General features: G+C 38.8%; 1 protein-coding gene across 5 annotated transcripts in view; it reads left to right on the forward strand.

The window, feature by feature from the left end:
• Nucleotides 1-16,782, forward strand: part of RP1 (RP1 axonemal microtubule associated) — a 376,321-nt gene extending 359,539 nt beyond the window's left edge. For 3 of the 5 annotated variants that reach the window (XM_089335241.1, XM_089335243.1, XM_089335242.1), the window contains exons 27-30: nt 336-490; nt 5,356-5,434; nt 11,132-11,213; nt 15,610-16,782. In XM_089335241.1, the coding sequence (XP_089191367.1) occupies nt 336-490; nt 5,356-5,434; nt 11,132-11,213; nt 15,610-15,709 (416 nt within the window). In that variant the 3' untranslated portion in view covers nt 15,710-16,782. Of the gene's footprint in view, nt 1-335; nt 491-5,056; nt 5,213-5,355; nt 5,435-11,131; nt 11,214-15,609 lie in introns of those variants that run through there. The other 2 variants (XM_089335244.1, XR_016235656.1) reach the window with 2 other exon arrangements.
• Nucleotides 16,783-19,318: the final 2,536 nt, after the last annotated feature.

Genomic DNA, 19,318 nt, shown 5'->3' on the forward strand with positions numbered 1-19,318 from the left:
AACTTCAGGGTAAAAGTTGCCACTTTCATCTAATTAACAGAGAGGAGATTTTTTTAAACAGAATTTCACATAATAGTGGTTAATGAACGTACATAATTGCTGAAATAATTATTTTGAAATGGCAGTTCTGGGAATAGTCAAATATCTGAATGGGGTAAACATGAAGTAGCTAGGAGTATGTTTGAATGGGGGAGGGCACATAAAACATACAGTTAGGGCCAAAGCCATAGAGAAACTCATGCCAACTATGTTAACAAACACGTGAATTCCTTTGTAAGTATCTGTTTCTGGAAAATAAAAATTAGAAAGATCATACAAAATTTCTGTCTTCTCAGTGGTGGTTTATGAGATTCACATATACACGGGTACAAAGCCAGACGCAGAAACAGAGTCTAATGTATTTATCAACCTCATCGGCACCAGAGGAGACTCTGGGAAACGAAACCTTCATCAATCCAAGAACAACAAGGTCAAGTTCCTGCGTGGGCAGGTAACAGAAAGATCTTCATTCATTCCTACCCAGAAACCTTACTTGATTTCTTTAACTTAAAAGACAGACCCCGAGATGCTCATTTGGCCTATATTAGGAAGGGCAAAGAGGTGTGCTCATTTCCTGTTGTGTTTTTACTATGCTGGAATTGGGTAGAGGTTAGACTTAACCCAGGAACAATGCAACCATAAGCCCCAATCTTCTCAATTAAACAACAACAAAATTCCCAGGATTCTACTTCCAGCTAGGGTAGACTAGCTCCAAACAAAACTAGCATGCTGCTGAGCAAAACTGTGGGACATTTGCTAAAATACCTTTTAAGTCTATTTTAAAGGCATTGAAATCTACACAGGCAGTTAGGGCTTGAGTGTCCCAGATGCTGGAGGTAAGGGAAGTGCAGAGGAGAATCTGGGATGACTGGGGCTTCCTGCCACTTGCAAGTGGAAGTTTAGCAGCAAGAAGCCAATCAGAAAGTGACAGCAGAGACATGGAATTGCTGTGTGGAGGTTTGGGAGGTCTCATGGGGAGGGGATCCTGCCCAACAGTGAAGAGAGACCTTTATAACCCACTGCATCCTTTGTGTGAGCCCTGCCTAAGCAGGACTAGCAAATCATCAGTAGGAAGAGGTGATTCCAGGAAGCAGGAGTGACAGGATGAGAGAATGAGAGAAGGAAAGAAGAAGAACCAGTAAAGTGTGCATTCTGGAGGCCACTGCAGTTAGCAGAAGTGAATGGCTACCGCCAGGACTTCAACCCTCAGACTGGACGCTGACAGCATCAGTGTCTGGAGCAGCTTAGGGGAAGGAACCTCTGTCCTGGTGCCATGCCCAGTCTCTTCCCTGTTGCCATGGTTACTCCATCTACTGGCACAGCAGGCGCTGTGGTAGCTAAGGCAAGACCTCTATATGAAACTTAAAAGACATTATTGAAAAAAATTTTGAAAGATGTAAATTGATAGAGAAATGTATTATATCCCTGGGTTAGAAGACTCAATATCATAAAGTTCTCACTTCTGCCCAATGATGCACAGTTTTAAAGAAATACCAATCAAACTCTCAGGAAGAGTTCTTTCATGGAAATTGGCAGTCTAATTATAAAAATTATAGAAATTCAAATGTATTTAAAATAATCTTGAAGGAGAAAAACGAAGTTGGAGGACATACAGTGCAAGGTATCAAGATTTACTGGGAAGTTAAGATAAGTTAAGACAGCATCAATTTGTACAAGACAAGACAAATAGAGTACAAAAACAGAGCTCAGGAACAGAGGCACATGTCCTGATACACAACATCAGGAAAAGTCAGTCCTTTCAATAGAATTTATAGTAACTGGATGCTATTATGGGGAAAAAAGAAGAAATTATGACCTCTGTTTTACCCAAACTCCACCACCACCAATGCACCTACCCCATATAAGCTCAATGCAAATTTACATCTAAATGTGAAAGGTAAAATAGTAAAATATCTATAAAAGAGAAAATCTATGATTTTGATGGTAGACTACTACTAAAAAAAATAGAGATTATTTATTTGAAGGCAGAGTGACAGAGATAAGGAGAGAGACATTCACTCCCCAAGAGCCCACAACCACCAGGACTGGACCAGGTTGAAACCAGGAGCCAGGAACTCCATCTAGGTCTCCCACATGGTGACAGGGATCCAAGAACATGGGCCATCTTCTGCTTCCTTCCCAGGTGCATTAGGAGGAAGCTGGATCAGAAGTGGAAGAGTCCTTGGATTATGAGATGCTGGTGTTGCAGGTGGTGGCTTAACCCACCATACAACAACACTAGACCCTAGACTATGACTTAATTTTTTTAATTGTGGAAAAAATAATACATAAAATTTTTCATTTTAACTATTTTAAGTGTATAGTTCGATAGTGTTAAGTATACTTATGTAGTTGTTCTATCATTACTGTCATCCATTTCCAGAACTCTTTTCATTTTGCAAAACTGAAACTCTAACCACTAAACAACATTTTTTCTTCCCTCCCCCAGCCTGTAGCAACCACCATTTCTACTTTCTGTCTTAGACTTTTCTAGGAATATCATATAAATGGAATCACAGAGTATTTGTCATTTTTGACAGCCTCACTTTAACTAATCTAATGTCTTCAAAGTTCTTAACTGTGGTAGCATGTGTCAAAACTTCCTTCTTAAAGGCTGGATAATATTCCATTGCTTGTATATACACTATGTTTTGTTTATCTGTTCATTTGTTGATGGACACTTGGGCTGCTTTCATATCTTTGTTATTGTGAATAATGCTGCTATGAACATAACTAGAAAACTATAAGATTTTTAACAACAAAGCAGGGAACATACTAAACCTAAAGAAAAAAAAAGCTTACTTTTCACTCTTTTCTTTCAAAACTATTTGTCTGTTTATTTGAAAGACAAAATAACAGAGAAAGAAAGGGAGAGGGAGACAGATCTTCCATCTGCTGGTTCGCTCCCTCAAATGGCCACAACAGCCAGGGCTGGGGCATGCTGAAGCCAGGAGCCAGGAACTTAATCTGGGTCTCCCATGTGGGTGGCAGGCACCCCAGCACTTGTGTCATCATCCATGGCCTTCCCAGGTACTTCAGCAAGATGCTGGTTCAGAAACACAACAGCTGAGACTAGAACCACACTCCTAAATGTGATGCTGTTGTTGCGAGTGGTGGCTTAACCTGCTGTGCTACACCATCAGCCCCCATTTAATTCTTTTAATATTAAAGTCTTGTGTTCCTCAAGACATCATTAAAACAATGAAAGGGCAAATCACAAAGTGTGAAATGATTTTGTAAAAACATACACTTTTCAAAAGACTTGTTTATAGGCTGTATATGGAAAACCCATAGATCAACAAGAAAAAGACAGATAGCCCAATCTAAAACATGAGGAGGACACTTAAAGATGTACTTGACATAAAAGGATATCCAATTTACCAATAAACGTGAAACATGCACCCAGCCTTAATTGTCATCAGGAAAACAGAATGAAAATCATAAGTGTTATTGTGTACAGTCAGATGGCTAAATGTAAAGAGAATGATGATAGCAAGTATTTATTAGCCCATGGAGCACTGTGAATCCTCATACACTGTGCATATAGCTCATGGTATATATGGGTACAAGTATTTTAGAAAATTGAGACTATCTGTGATAGCCAAACATATGAACATCCTTTAATCCAGCTGTATGTCAACAGATATGTAGACAAATATCGTGAAAAAACGTGTACAGGAATGTTCTGAGAAACACGATTCTAGGAACAATGATTTTCCATAAATAGTAGGATAGATTAATTTGTAATGAAGGTAATGAATTTGAACAAAATAGTGTGAATGAACTTTACATATGTTGAGTGAAACAAGTGATGCAGAAAGAGAACTGACCATAGGATTCTGTTTACATATATCCTCACACCAGGCAAAACTAATTAACAGTGCAGTAAGCCAGGGAGTAGGTATCATTTTAGGGAGACAGCAACTGGAAAGAGGCATGATGGGGTCTCAGGGTGTGGTTTGGGTGTTTTCATTGAATGTGCCTTTGGAATTTGTATTCTGCATCCACTCCATATTTTGAGGCCTATTATATTGTGTAAGTCACCCCTCAATATCCCTGGATGAGGGTTCCAGGAACCCTCTCAAGGACTAAAATCTAAGGATGCTCAAACTGTACATGCACTCCAACAGGCAGGCCAATGATGTGGAATTTGCATGTAACCCATATCATTCTCCCATATACTTTAAGTCATCTCCAGATCACTTACAAGTATGATAGAAGGTAAATGCTATGTAAGCATTTGCTATACTGTATTGTTTAGGAAATGCTGACCTGAAAAAGAAGTCTGCACATTGCAGCAGAGACACATTCTTTTTCTCCAGTCTTAACGATCTGTGGTTGGTTTCTATCCCTGGATGTGGAACCCTCAGCAGGTAGGGGACACTGTATATGTCTGTGTACATATTTCCATTCAAAGTTTATTTAAAAAAACAAACGATACCTAAAAACAGAACAGCGGTGGAAAGCACCTGATCTGGAGGTGGCCTCCCAGGATTGAGTCCTGGCTCTGTCCTCCTTAGGCTTTGGCCTGGGATAAGTCATTTAACTCGTGTGCCTTAGTCTCTTTAGCTGTAAAGCGAGGAAGAAATTGTACTTATCTCATGGATTGCTTTGAGGATTAAATAAGTTAATATAAAAAAAGCACTTGAAGGAATTTGGCACATAGGAAGGACTGTACAGGATGTTATTATTATTGGTAGTAGATTTCAGTAAATGCCATGATTACATACACCAAGTGTCATGATTTACATGGTTAATATTATTTGAACTCAACTGTATGAGGAGAGCAAAACTTGCATGCTATATGATCATGTGACACCTTAGGCCTTGGCACAAAAGCTAGTAAGTGGTGGATGGGTGATGCAGTACATTAAATCACCATTTCAGACATGTGCTATCCATATTGGAGTGTTGCTTCCAGTACTGGCCCCTCTGCTTCTGATCTAGTCTCATGCTAATGTATCCAGGTAGGCATTGGATAATGACTCAAGTGCTTGGACCCTTGCCGCCCATGTAGGAGACCTGGATAGAGTTCCTGGTTGCTGGTTTCAGTTTGGCCTGCCTGTTGGAGTGCATGTACAGGGTAAATCAATGGATGGAAGATCTCTCACTCTCTCTGTTGCTCTGCTTTTCAAGTAGCTGAAACATAAACAACAAAAATGGACTAAAAATTGTAAGTGGCAATTTCCATGGTATTGGTAATAGTAGTACAGTTATGGTGATGTATAGCCATACCATAGCAATAATAATGCCGTTTTTTCCTCTAGAGAAAGGAAATATCCTAGTAGTCATTCAGTTTATTTCTTTATTGTACAGGTTGATATTTTTTCCATTAAGGCTGTATCTCTTGGGAAACTGAAGAAAGTTCTGATTAGTCATGATGGGACAGGTCCAGGTAAGACTTGGTTTCTTTATAGGAAGTTTGTTTTACAGTTTTATTGAATATAGTATAAAAGACTAGTAAAAAATAAGATAGACACATATTGAGATGAGAAAATTATTTTCTTTCCAGAAATTATGCCTAAGTGAAGTTTTGTCAGGTTAGGTATATAGAACTTACAAAAGCATTCTGTTAGGTTAATATGAAAGCAAATTCCTAGGAATATGGAAGCATGTCTTCTGTGTGTGCATGTGTGTACATGCATGTGTGTGTGCGTGTGTGTGATGGTCACTTCTATGAGGCAGTGTTCACAGTGCCATCTCCTGTGTGCCCTTGCAGGTGTGTTTCTCCTATTTCCCACATTCTACACTCAGCAAATCAACAACTTGTGGATCTTCCTTGCTCCTGTCTTTCCCTCCCTGTCTCCCATCCCTGCCACAACTGTTACTCAAGTTCTGTCAATTCTACTTCATTGACTCCTGGTTTTTTTTTTTTTTTCTTGCTTTGTTGTACAATCTCTCTTAGAGCTATTGAATTCAAGCCTAAGTTTGCTTGGCTCCAGAACCTGTATTCTTTACAGCTAAAATGCAGTATTGTATTTTAATTTACACTACAGAAGCCACTGATTATACTTTTATTCTCCTTTTTTCTTTCTACCAGATTTTGAATTTTTTGAAACTTGAAAATAGATACATGCATCCTTATTCCTCCTGAATGGTGCAATGCTTGGCAGTATAGATAGTTTAATTAGTGGCCATCTATTGAACAAAAGGATTTAGATTAATGGCATTACTGTGGGGGCTGTTTCACTGTAGAGTGGCATGCCTGTAGAAGCGTGTTGCTATAGAATGCAACACTGAAGAGCTGTATCACTGGTGAGTGCTCAGCCTTTAGATTATTTTCCACACAGGATGGAAATTTACCTTGAGACTTCCTGCACCTGCCCCAGTATCCCCTGAACATCATGAGCCAATTTGCATAATAGCTGATTAGTATAAGCACTGTGACTTTGGCAAGGATCAGTACGCAGCGGTTAGTCAAAATCCCAGGCTTTGCAAGGATCTAGCTTTTTAAAAAAAATTTTTTTAATTTGAAAGTCAGAGTTACACAGAGAGAAGAGAGGCAGAGAGAGAGAAAGAGAGAGAGAGAGAGAGAGGTCTTCCATGCAATGGTTCACTCCCCAGTTGGCCACAACGGCCGGAGCTGTTCCAATCAGAAGCCAGGAGCCAAGAACTACTTCTGGGTCTCCCATGCGGATGCAGGGGTCCAAGGACTTGGGCCATTTTCTACTGCTTTCCCAGGCCACAGCAGAGAGCTGGATCTAGAACTGGTACCCATGTGGGATGCTGGCGCTTCAGGCCAGGGCGTTAAAACGCTGAGCCACAGCGTCGGCCCCAAGGATCTAGCTTTTAAAAATGATTCTGAGCTATCCTGCTGGTGTTATCAGGTCTAACTGAGACCCCCAGAAAGTCAAAGTGGAAGTGTTCTGGAGACAGTGGAAAGGCAACCACAGAGTAGTTACTTTTTTAGGTAAAAGAAGAAGAGTTAGGAATTTATTGGAAGATGTAGGCTTGGACACTTTTTGGGAAAGATGCATTCAAAAAAAAGTTGTGTGATACAAAGAATGAAAATGGTAGAAGGAAAATTGAAAGGACCATTGATTTTAAATAGCCTGATGGAACTAAATTTCTAATTTAGAAAAGATTTTAGATGGAAAGAGCAACACATTTCTAAAATACTGATTTTTTAAAAAAATCAATCAAACTCTCATTAACAAAAATCTGTACAGGCATGGGAAAATTCAGCAAAATTCTCAAGGTTCTTTTCTTTCCATTTTAAAAAGAGAGACCACATACAACATTATTATTTCAAACCAAATATGTTTGAAACATGTTTTCAAACATATAACCACAAATAAAATGAACAGGAGGCTTAATAAAAGTCTCAGATTTGCAGCAAACTTTGTAAAACTTCAGAATAAGGGGCTGGTGCTGTGGTGTAGTAGGTTAATGCCGTGGCACCGGCATTCTATATGGATCTGGTTCTTGTCCCGGCTGCTACTCTTCCAATCCAGCTCTCTGTGGTTGGTCTGGGAAAGCAGTGGAAGTGCTTGGGCCCCTGCACCCACATGGGAGACCCAGAAGCTCCTGGCTCCTGCCCTTGGATTGGCCCAGCTCCAGCCATTGCGGTCATTTGGGGAGTGAACCAGGGGATGGGAGATCTCTCTCTATGTATATCAGTAACACTGCCTCTCAAATAAATAAATAAATAAATCTTAAAAGAAACTTCAGAATAAATAGGAACTAACTAAGTGTAGTGACAAAAATAAAATAAACACACTCATGGGCCCAATTGCAGAGATTCTGACCAGTGGGTCTTGAATAATCAGAAACATACAGATTTTTTTCATTTGTTTCAATACAAGCCCTTTGGGGGATTCCAAGTATGTGACGCTCAGATTGCTGCCCAGTGTAAGTGTTCCTGGCTGAGAGCCTGCTCATTGCTTGGCACTTTCCAGAGGTGGACAAGGTGCAAGTGTTTTCTGCCTTTACAGAGTCTAGAGAAAGAAGACACATATAAAATATTTTTTTAAATTGTAGTGAAGTATGAGAACGGTTCTGAAAGTGACCCTCAGTCTGCTATTATGCCATTTAGTAAGGGGACCTACTAAGTCCAGAAGAACATGAAGTTTTCCCTGGGAAAGGCAGACACATAGTGTATAGTTGGGAGTGACGGGATTTACCTGGATAGTCAAGGATTTTGGTGGACTTCCCTGACTGATGGGATTAGGCTAATTGAAATTCAGTTAAGGAAGGTCAAAAGTAACTAGCATAATGGGATTCCAAAGTTCCTTACCTCAACTATTCTTCCAACTTTCTGCTTAATCTTTTCATTAAATGGAAAAATTACCGTAATAGTCAAAATATCTAGGCTGTGTTTTCCCTTTTATTTTTCAAAATGTATACTAAGTCTGATGACCTAACATGAGCTGAGAACATCAATAATATTAATGATTCTACCTGTATTTCACCTTTATTACCTTCTCTTCCAAAGTACTTATCCTGAACATTTTGTTCATCATTTCATACTTTTTAATCCTTGCTTTCAAGAGGAATTTGCTAGTAATGTACACTTCTTTGAAAATACTCTCGATGGTCTTTGTGCTGGTTACTGCACATACAAAAGAAAGCTCTGACAACAATGTCTTTTTTTTTTTTTTTTTTTGACAGGCAGAGTGGACAGTGAGAGAGAGAGAGAGACAGAGAGAAAGGTCTTCCTTTGCCGTTGGTTCACCCTTCAATGGCCGCCGCGGCCGGCGCGCTGCGGCCGGCGCACCGCGCTGATCTGGTGGCAGGAGCCAGGAGCCAGGTGCTTTTCCTGGTCTCCCATGGGGTGCAGGGCCCAAGCACCTGGGCCATCCTCCACTGCACTCCCTAGCCACAGCAGAGGGCTGGCCTGGAAGAGGGGCAAGCGGGACAGAATCCGGCGCCCCAACCGGGACTAGAACCCGGTGTGCCGGCGCCGCTAGGCGGAGGATTAGCCTAGTGAGCTGCGGCGCCGGCCCGACAACAATGTCTTTTAAGACAGTGATATTGGTACTGAACACAGGACTTTTGGCCACATTTCATTACTGAGAAAGTACTCATGTAATTTATGTACAGCAGCAAAGACATCTGGGAAATGTGGGCTCTAGCACTACAGAGATGTCAGAAAGGAGCGAGCAAGCAGCAATGGTTGGTACATTTTCTCCAGTTGTAGATGTTGAAGACTGAATTTCTTAATTTTAATGTAATTGAATTTAACACACTTTTCAATAATCAGCACATTTTGTGTCTTACTTTGGACAGTCTTCTCTACCTCTAGAATATTCTAGATGATAGCTAAATAGACAGATATTCATATATATATATATATATATATGCATGGGTATTATGTCTTTAAGATTTAAATATTTACTCTAACTGTAACTAATTTTGTGTTTGACATGAGGATTGAATCCAATGTTATTTCTTTCTGTATGGATAACTAGTTGTACTGCCAGTGTTTATCAACTCTCCTAACTTTGCCTGAGTATTCTACAAAGTCAGTTTTATCTTAAACAGATAGTCCTTGCTTTGCACAATTCCTATATGGACAAGCCTTGGTTATAATGATGTAATTAAATAGCATAAGTCCTCCAGTAACATGATTCAAATTCCAGTTACCATGCTCCATTAACAGTAAGTGCATAAAATATAAACTTTACTATCAGCTTCTCAGTCCACAAATCACTACATGAATAACATTACACAGCCTGATCAGCAACTAATCACATCATTGTTTTCAATGTCTACCTGTCAGTGATGTGCCACTGTCTGTCTGTTAGTAAGTGCATGCACAGACAGCAAAGCATGTAGTTGTGTTGCCTCCTTGTTTACCAGGGATGAACAAATAGGACAGTTTGTAACATAATTGCAAGATAAAACTGTGTCAATAAAATGAAAAGTGATGATGCTGGAAGTAAAATTTAAGTGTAAGATAAGTGGAATTGTAGAAAGAATTTGCAACGGTGAGAATGTTGATATTGCTACCAATTCTGTATCATCTGAAGTAGAATCAACTTATAATAAATTTTGATAACTGCTAGGGCAAATTCCCTACCTTATAATAATTCAAAAATGCCTGAGATAGTCTTGGGCCTTCATCATCTATATAAATTCCATCATCGGTTTGTTCATTTTCATGAAAAATATTATGGTGAATTTGATTTAATTTTACTGGAGTCTTAGATTAGTCTGGGTGAAAGTGACATCTTTACAGTGTTTTCCACTCCTGAATGTGGGCTGGTTCTCCCTTTGTTTATGCCTTATTTGCTGTAATTTCTTAAATTTAGGTAATTTTCTATAATTATAGTATATCTGGTTTTACATTTACTCTATATTTATAGTTTTATGGCACTGTAACATTATAATTTTCATTGAATTACATTTTTAACTGTTCCATCCTGGCCAATAGAAATGTACTGGATTTTTATGCATTCATTGTGTATCTAACCATTTCCTCAAGTATTAATCCTACTATTTTCTGTGATGGCTTTGGATTTTTAATGTAGTAAGCCACACAAACTGTGAAATAATGGTTCTGTTATTTTCACCAATACATCACTTTTCTATTGCCTTCCTTCTCTTTTTCTCTTCTTTCCTTCTCCATTCCTTTCCTCCCAGCCTCTTTCCCTTCCTCTTTACTTACTTTATTCATTTTATTTTCCTTTAATTGCATTGACCTGTGCAATAATCAGTGATAATTTAAAAATTTTTACTCTTAAGAATGATTGATTGTGACTCTCCATGATTACTTAAAAGTATCAATTTTTTCTAACTTAACCTAATTAAATGCATTTATGTAATTTGCTTATCTCTTTATTCTTGGTTCATGTACTTAAAAAGATTAAGAATTTTTTGGAGACTTTATGTCCCTAATAGTGAAACTTCTCTTTTTCTCTGCTTCTACAACTCCGAGTAATTAGGTCACTCACTCATGCTTTCATTTCTCTACTGATGTAAGTTGGATGTGCATATTTTTGTAACCAAATTACCTGACAAGTGTACTTAAAAAAAAACATTTGGAGAGTCTATGAATAAAATAGACTATGCTAGTGTATTCTTTTTAGCTAAAGATAAAATAGACAATGCTAGTATATTTTTGGCTAATCTCTTTTGTCAATTTATGCAGGTAATGGATGGTTTCTTGAGAGTGTTGTTGTTAAGTCTGAAGAGGAAGATGGCATTCAAGAGGTGCTGTTCCCTTGTGACAGGTAGGTGGTCCCTTAATACCTCAATATGCAAATTATGCTCCCCTTTGTCCAACTCACTCCAGCTGTCACCCAGTGGGCCTCCTCGCAGCTATAGGACCACATCCTTTCTTCCTTTAACCACAGCTGAAGGCCTTCTCGCCCCTGGAGCGAGTAGTAATTCTTAGGAGCACTAGTAATTTTGTCATTCTTCATAACAGCTAATTTTTCTCTTCAGAAATAGGTATGCTGAAATGGAAAGGAAATCAGATTAGAAGTAGAAAACGTGTTGTTGCTCAGATACTTGCTAACTTCCCAGCTAGTTCTGATAAGTTGGATACTACCTTCAACACCTGTGAAATTCCATGTCTCCAAATTTAGTTAAGACAAGAACAATACCTTTCCTCCCAGTTCACTTGAATCATTTAAACTCATTGAAGTTAGGTGTGAAACTGTGAACTCTAGCACATTATGCTAACATGGTATAGGTATAATAGGAGAATGTGCGTAACACACTTTAAACTGATGCTTAGTTTTTAAAATATTATGATGAGAATAGTTAAATAGTTTCTACCTATTTTATAGAGTTGTTGTGAGCAGAATATCAAATGTACCTTGAAAAAAGTACAATAAAAATAGAAATTATAAGATCAATTTTCCTCCATTAGTAATTAATCTATAGAATACATTGATTCATTCATTCAGTTATTGTACAAAATAGCAGTCAACCACCTCCCATATTAAGAAGTGGAGCAAACGATGGAGAGCCACCAACAAAGCAATGCAGTGCCAGTTGTCAAGAGCCCTGGGTTACCGCCTTGGTGTTCTAAGGCACGTGACGAGGATGTGTGCATGCTGTGAGGACCCAGCTGTCAGGTGTTATGTCTATGTGATTTCCTGACCCTTAAATCTAGATGACTGCATAAACTGATTCACCTATTTATTCATGCAGAAATGTTGCATGCCCGCTAGATATCATGAATTATCCCTCCTGAATATACAGATAGAAAATTAAGGACTTCTATCTTCAAATTGTCCCCATTTGATGGAAGATAAGGGAGGGGACCATAGTTCTCAGCTCTGAGTTCAGTAAGTGGTTGGACGTTATTCTTCCCCAGAAGAATGTGCATTCTTCCAGACATACAGAGACTCACATTAGTTGACTGAAATAAGTTTCCCCTATCATAGTTTTGATTCTAGGAAATATTTTTTCTTTTAAAATTTAGTAAGAAATTGCATGATGTATGAACAAAATTTATATCACTTCTGTAGTCTTCAGTTTGTTTTCTTCCCCAATACACGTTCATTTAAAATGAGTGTGTATCTTAGTGTTTATTGCCATTTTAAAAATTCAAGTTCCAGGATGAGACCTTGTATCTTTATTTTCCAAGAAATCTTTTTATTAATTAATGGGGGTGCAAGGATCAAAGGTTAAGGTTTTTTAGACTAGATTTGAACTACACCTCCCTTACTATGTACCTCTGAAAAGCGCAGTTTACTCTTATATCAAATTGCAGCAATGACACATGTTTTGCAGGTTGTTTGAGACTTTCAGATATGAAGAACTTGTAAAATGCCTTGCAATTATTAGAAGTTCCATGATGGTAAACAAGACCACACCCACAAGTGAGGGGGAAGCATACCTTTATTTCTGGATAATATGTTAAGTATTTAGAACTCTCCACATAATTTTGTAACTTATATTTTTTATCTACACAGCCTAATATGGTAGCCACTAGCCACATATGGCTAATTAATTTAAATTAATTAAAATCAAATCAAATTTAAAAATCAGTTTTCTTAGTTACACTAGCTACATTTCAAGTGCTCAATAGACACAGATGGTTAATGACTACTACATTGGCTAGCTTATATACAACATTTGGTTCTATATCACAGCAAGATATTCAATAGCATCTGAAGCTATGTTTAATATTGTACAATAGAGTGTTATTGCTCTGTATATGATAGTAACTACAAAATAATGTAAGTAATAAGTAAGAGATAATTATTTTTCTAAACATAACACATTGAACAAAATGAAGAGCCACCCAGGGCAGGTGATGATAGTCATACTCTCTTTAGAGGCAAAATTGATTTTACTGGCAAAATGAAGGAATGAAAGTCAAGATGGAGGTGACTTATCCCTAATGTTAGAATAATTACAAACTTGGAAATTGGATTTATGGGAGCAAAATGATGCAAATAAAAATATTTCAGATGTTTGATTGTATTGTTACTCCAGCATATTAAATATTGCACACAGGCAAATTATTATACTGCTATCGTGTATTGTTGGTCTATGGCAATGTTGACAGTTTTCCTTGCTCATTCTCTCTGAGGACCCAGAGGTACCTAAAGAAAAAACAAGAATATTTTTCGTGTATTCTGCTAAACGTGGAAGAATCCATAGATAATGACTTTTAATCTCATATCTCATTTAACATATGAAAAACTTACACCTAAAGAGATTAATGATATGCATGATGCATGCCCAGGTGAATCAGAGAGCAGGTTCTCTTAGTCTCTTGACACTGGAGAATTTTAATTTCATGTCTGTCATCTGCTGTTTCCATTATATTACTATCCTCTAAGGAAAAGATCCCTGCACAAAATGCTGAGTTTTTGGAAAACTCTACTTAGATTTTGGAGAGTTTAGAAGACGTAGATTTTGTATCTTCCCTAGCATGATTTCTTAGCTGTTTAAACTCCAGTCTCTTGTAGGTGTTTGGCACAGAACTTAATCTGCCTCTTTGTACACCCAAATTCCATATCAGAGTTCCTGGGTGCTGATATTCACCCTGGAAGGAAGCAGTGATGGCCCAAGTGCTTTGATCTCTATCAACCAGATAGGAGACCTGGGCTGAGTTCCTAGCTTTCTACTTCTGCCTGGTCCAGTCCTGGCTGTTACAGATATTTGAGGAGTGAATCAGTGGATGGGAGCCCTGTTTGTCTCTCTGTCTTATAAATAGATAGATAGATTAAAAAAAAAAAAAAACCTTCAAGTTCATTTCTTTCTTTTCTTTTTTTTCTTTTTTCTTTTTTTTGACAGGCAGAGTTAGACAGTGAGAGAGAGATAGAGAAAGGTCTTCCTTCCATTGGTTCACCCCCCAAATGGCTGCTATGGCTGGCACACTGCGCAGATCTGAAGCCAGGAGCCAGGTGCTTACTCCCAGTCTCCCATGTGGGTGCATGGCCCAAGCACTTGGGCCATCCTCCATTGCCCTCCTGGGCCACAGCAGAGAGCTGGACTGGAAGAGGAACAACTGGGACTAGAACCTGGCGCCCCAAGTTCATTTCTAATGGTGAAAAAAGAAACGATCCCTGAAGAAAATTATTTATAACTTTATTGTTGAGTTAAAAAGAAAAACCGAGAGAGATCTATTCTGTTGTGGGACTCTAAAGGTTATCTATCTGTCTTCTTAACTGTCAGAGAGAAAATCAGGAGAATTTTCATAACTGGCATTTACTGACCTCTTATCAAGGAATAGGCTTTCTGGTAATGGTAATATCACACATGAGCTATTTTGATCCTCACAGCAAACCCATAAGCTAAACTTTGCAATGTTTCTTATGTATAGACAAGAAACCTGAGACACAAAAAGGGTTGCATTTCTTGCCCTCATATAATTGGTGTTCAGGATACAAATCAACATGTATCTGACTCCAGAAATGCACCTTCTCACTTAGTAACCCCAAGCCACATGTATAGTGTGTGTCTACTCTGAATGGAGATGTGCCGTAGGTATAGAATGCATATCCAATCCAAAGATGTAGCACAAAAAAAGAATGTAATATGATTTTATACTGATTATGTGTTATAATAATAATCTTTTGAATTTCGAAAATGAATATTAAAATTAATTTTATCTTTTTACATACATATCTTCAAAAATTCACGGAAAATAAGTATTAAAGGATGACTGTGTACAGATTTCAAAAGATTTTGTACCAAAATAAGCTTCTTCTTATCTCTTAATTCTATTTTCCATGAACTTTTTGATATTCCTTCATATGTAGTTTGTGTCTTTCTCTTGAAGAATGCTCTTCCAGTGTCCAAGGGTTTAGCCACTGTGTACACCTCCCAGTCACATGATAGAAAAGGAATAAACTCCCAACAAGAAGTGATTATTGATATTAAGATATATAATAAAGATTTTTATCCATACGGATTTTTTAAAATTCAAAATTTTATGATGAACCAGTGTGATTTTGCAATTGGAATGCAGGACAAAGATTTGCTGAAGTTGGAAACCTAAAGATAAATTGGTGTGGCAAGAAATCTTAGATCCTTCTTAAAAATTCTGAGCTTTTCTCCTAAAGCTTCTTTTGTCATTTCCATATTTCATCTTCTTTTCTGAGTATCATACCTCCTTTCAGTGCTCTCTCCTCTGAATTATCCTCTCTCTTTCCATGGTAGATGGCTAGATGAGTACCGAGATGATGGCCAGACTGAGCTGGAACTCTGTGCAGAAGACAGCCACAGTGGAGGAGGAGAGACTGGGTCTGTAGCCTCCTGAGAGAGCTCCTTGGGGTTGTGGTTCCACTGTGCTTCAAAGGACTATTGATCGGATTGTGGAGGTACCTTTGCTCTTTGCTTGGAACAGAGCACACACCTGGGAAGGATCACTTTGGGCTGGAATGTTGCCTGCTTCTCAGAGTCTCCCAAGTTGGGAGAGTGCACTGAGTACATCAGCCAACCACTGGCCAAGGGTGCACGAGGTGAGCTCGTACCTGCTGCTCTTCTAGACCTCCTCCTCCCCTTCCTTGACCTCCTCCTTCTTTCTTCTTTCAGAAGACCTAAGAGAACTGCTAAGTTTACTGAAATGTTTAATGAGATCACCTGTGTACAAAGTAACTGAAGGGGTACATAAATGACATTTGATAAATGTAAAATACTTTCATACAACATTTGTTAATTTTGAAATGAAAGACTTTTTCTTGGATAATGGTATGTCTCTCTCAGCATTGGTGGCAATATCAATAAGAAATGTAAAAAAGAAACCAACTTTATTGGATCATCTTGCAATCCCATTGCCCTTCATGCTGGTTCACAAGGACAACTGCTTCTATGAGCTGGAGACTCCACCCTGCAGGTAGACAGCTCCAGAGCATTGTGCAGATGATCTGCATTGAGGCAGACATTTGACATCTCTTGCTCACTATTCTCCTCAATGCCACGAATTTCTGCAACTGTGTTCCATGGGCAGCTTTTTCCAGTCCTTCACATGGGCACATGAGATAAAGCCCAGGAGGGGGGCTGGTGCTGTGGGGTTGTGGATTAAGCCATTGCCTGTGGCACTGGCATCCCATACGGGCACCAGTTCAAGTCCCTGATGCTCCATTTCCGATCTAGCTCTCTGCTAATGTGCCTGGAAAGCAGATGAAGATGACCCAAAAGTTTGGGCCCCTGCACCCATGTGGAAAAACCAAAAGGCTCCTGGCTTCAGATTCGCTGAGTCCTAGCTGTTGCAGCCATTTGGGGAGTGGACCAGTGGATGGAAGATATCTCTCTCTCTCTGTCTCCCTCTCTCTCTGCAACTCTGCCTTTCAAATAAGTAAATAAAGCTTAAAAAAAAATCCCATAAGGTTCATGGTATGTTCTTTGGTTTCAAAGCTGGGTACATTTTATTTGCATATTGATTCTGCCATGTGATGTAGATGCTATCATGATCCACATTTACAGATGAGGAAACCAAGACTTGGAATAGCAAAGACTTATTCAAGCTCCCGAAATGGAATAAACAGGAGAGTCAGGATTTGAACCCAGCTTGTGGTCACAGCACCCCTTTGCCCTCCTGCCCTGCTAGACTCCCAAGAGATTATTCAGAGGGGCCCCAAGGATCAAATACCACACACCACCTTCATGTGTTTTCTCTTATGTAGCTACTGTCTGTGCTGTTATTATCTATTTCACAGGTTTTTTTTTTTCTTTAAGCTGTTTAAACCAGGTTATTTGAGTGTGGGGAGAGCTTAACCTCATTTCAAACCATCTTCACAATATCCATGAAATTGCTGATTTAACACATTATTATATATTTTCCTAAAACACATAAAAAGGAACCTATGTCTAACAAAAATTTTAGGTTAGTCACATAGTACATAAAATTATCTTAGAAACATCCAGAGTTACACATTTCACAATTTAGAAAAGCACTGAGTGTGTGTGTGTGTGTATATGGACTTATATATATGTATATGTGTATATGGACTTGTATATATATATATACACACATATATATAAGAGTATATATATACATATACATACACACACACACACACACACACACATATATATATATATATAAAAGAGGGGACTTCAATAGGTTCATAGGAAAACAGAAAAAAAAAGGATAAGTTTATTTTGATGCAAAAAGACGTTGAAATCCATGCACCATTTCTTTGGAATACACATTTTTCACCAACTTTTGAGTATACTTATATGATTTACTTAACTTTGGGCCTGGTATCTAATGATGAGTAAATAAGAGCTCACTAGATAGAAACCATTGTTATCATAGCTTACCTTATTCCAGCTCAAGACAAATGATTGATATAGACCTTATCAATGGTACATTTTAAATCTTAAGGCAGAGCTATTGAGAATAGAACCAGCACTGTGCTGTTATGGGATGCGGCATCACAACGCCCCCACGGGAGATGTTTGAGTAGGGACCTGCATAGATGTGTTTTGCAACACAGAACAGACAGAGGATTCCTTGCTGAATGGCAAGCCCTTTGGAGGCAGATTATTTTCGTGCCCCACTTTGCATATCTAGTTCTTGGCATTCCGTCTGACTCAGTAAGTGCTCTGTGTCTATTGCACATGAATCATCCCTGCCTTACAACACAGTTTCAGTGATGAGAGTATCAGTTACACCTGATTCAGCTAATATTTGTATTAACACTCACAAATAATCACACTCAATGCCTCTAATTTTACAAACTCTCCTACAAAAATATATTTTAATTTTGAATATACTCTTCCCCTTTCTCTTCCACTGTACAGATTGCTTTGAGATGTTCCCAATACTGTACAGCAGCACATTACAATCTTTATCTCTTCTTAAAAATGTCACATTAGAGGTGTGAGTTGTGCTGGAGGTTAGACCACCACTTGGGATATCTGCATCCCATATTGGAGTGCCAGTTGAAGTCTCAGCTGTTCCCAGTCCCATTCAGCTTCCTGTTAATGTGCCTGTGAAGTCAGTGGATGATGGTTCAAGTACTTGGCTCCAGTCACCTATATGGGAGACCTGGGTGAATTTCCTGGCTCCTGGTTTCATCCTGGCCGAGCCCTGGCTATTGTGAGTATTTTGGCAATGAACCAACTGGGTGATTTCTCTCTTTCTCTCTCCCCATTGCTCTGCATTTCAAGTAAATGAACATAAACAAATAAACATTTTGAAAGTTCAAAAGGATATGTTTTAAAAATAACATTAATTTTAATAATATTTGTATCTAACCCAGTAAGTACAAAATATTATTTCAACATATAATAAAATATTACTATATTGTTTACTTTTTTTACTAGAATCTTTGAAATCCTGTGTGTATGTCACACTTACAATCTCACATCAACTCAGAAGAACCATATTTAAGGCCTCAATAGTTGCATGTGTTGGAGAGAAAAGATCTAGACCGGTGTTCAAGAGTCTGAATTTATTTTTTTATTTTTTTATTTTTTGACAGGCAGATTGGACAGTGAGAGAGAGACACACAGAGAAAGGTCTTCCTTTTCCGTTGGTTCACCCCCCAATGGCCAGTGCAGCCGGCGCACCATGCTGATCAGAAGCCAGGAGCCAGGTGCTTCCTCCTGGTCTCCCATGCAGGTGCAGGGCCCAAGCACTTGGGCCAGTCTCCACTGCACTCCCGGGCCATAGCAGAGAGCTGGACTGGAAGAGGAGCAACCGGGACAGAATCCAGCACCCCGGCCGAGTGTGCCGGCGACTGGGTGTGCCGGCGCCACAGGTGGAAGATTATCCTATTGAGCCGCGGCAAATGCCGAGAGTCTGAATATTAATAAAGTACCCACAGGGTCTGCCCCACATAAGGAAGTTAAGGTAATCCCCCCTCCTTCTTTCCTTCCATTCCAGTATCTAAATCATGCCAGCTCGAGGTCCTTCTTT

The sequence above is a fragment of the Oryctolagus cuniculus genome, chromosome 6 (genome assembly GCF_051225735.1).
Source record: "Oryctolagus cuniculus isolate XC-2025 breed Fujian yellow rabbit chromosome 6, ASM5122573v1, whole genome shotgun sequence".
Classification (NCBI taxonomy): domain Eukaryota; kingdom Metazoa; phylum Chordata; class Mammalia; order Lagomorpha; family Leporidae; genus Oryctolagus; species Oryctolagus cuniculus.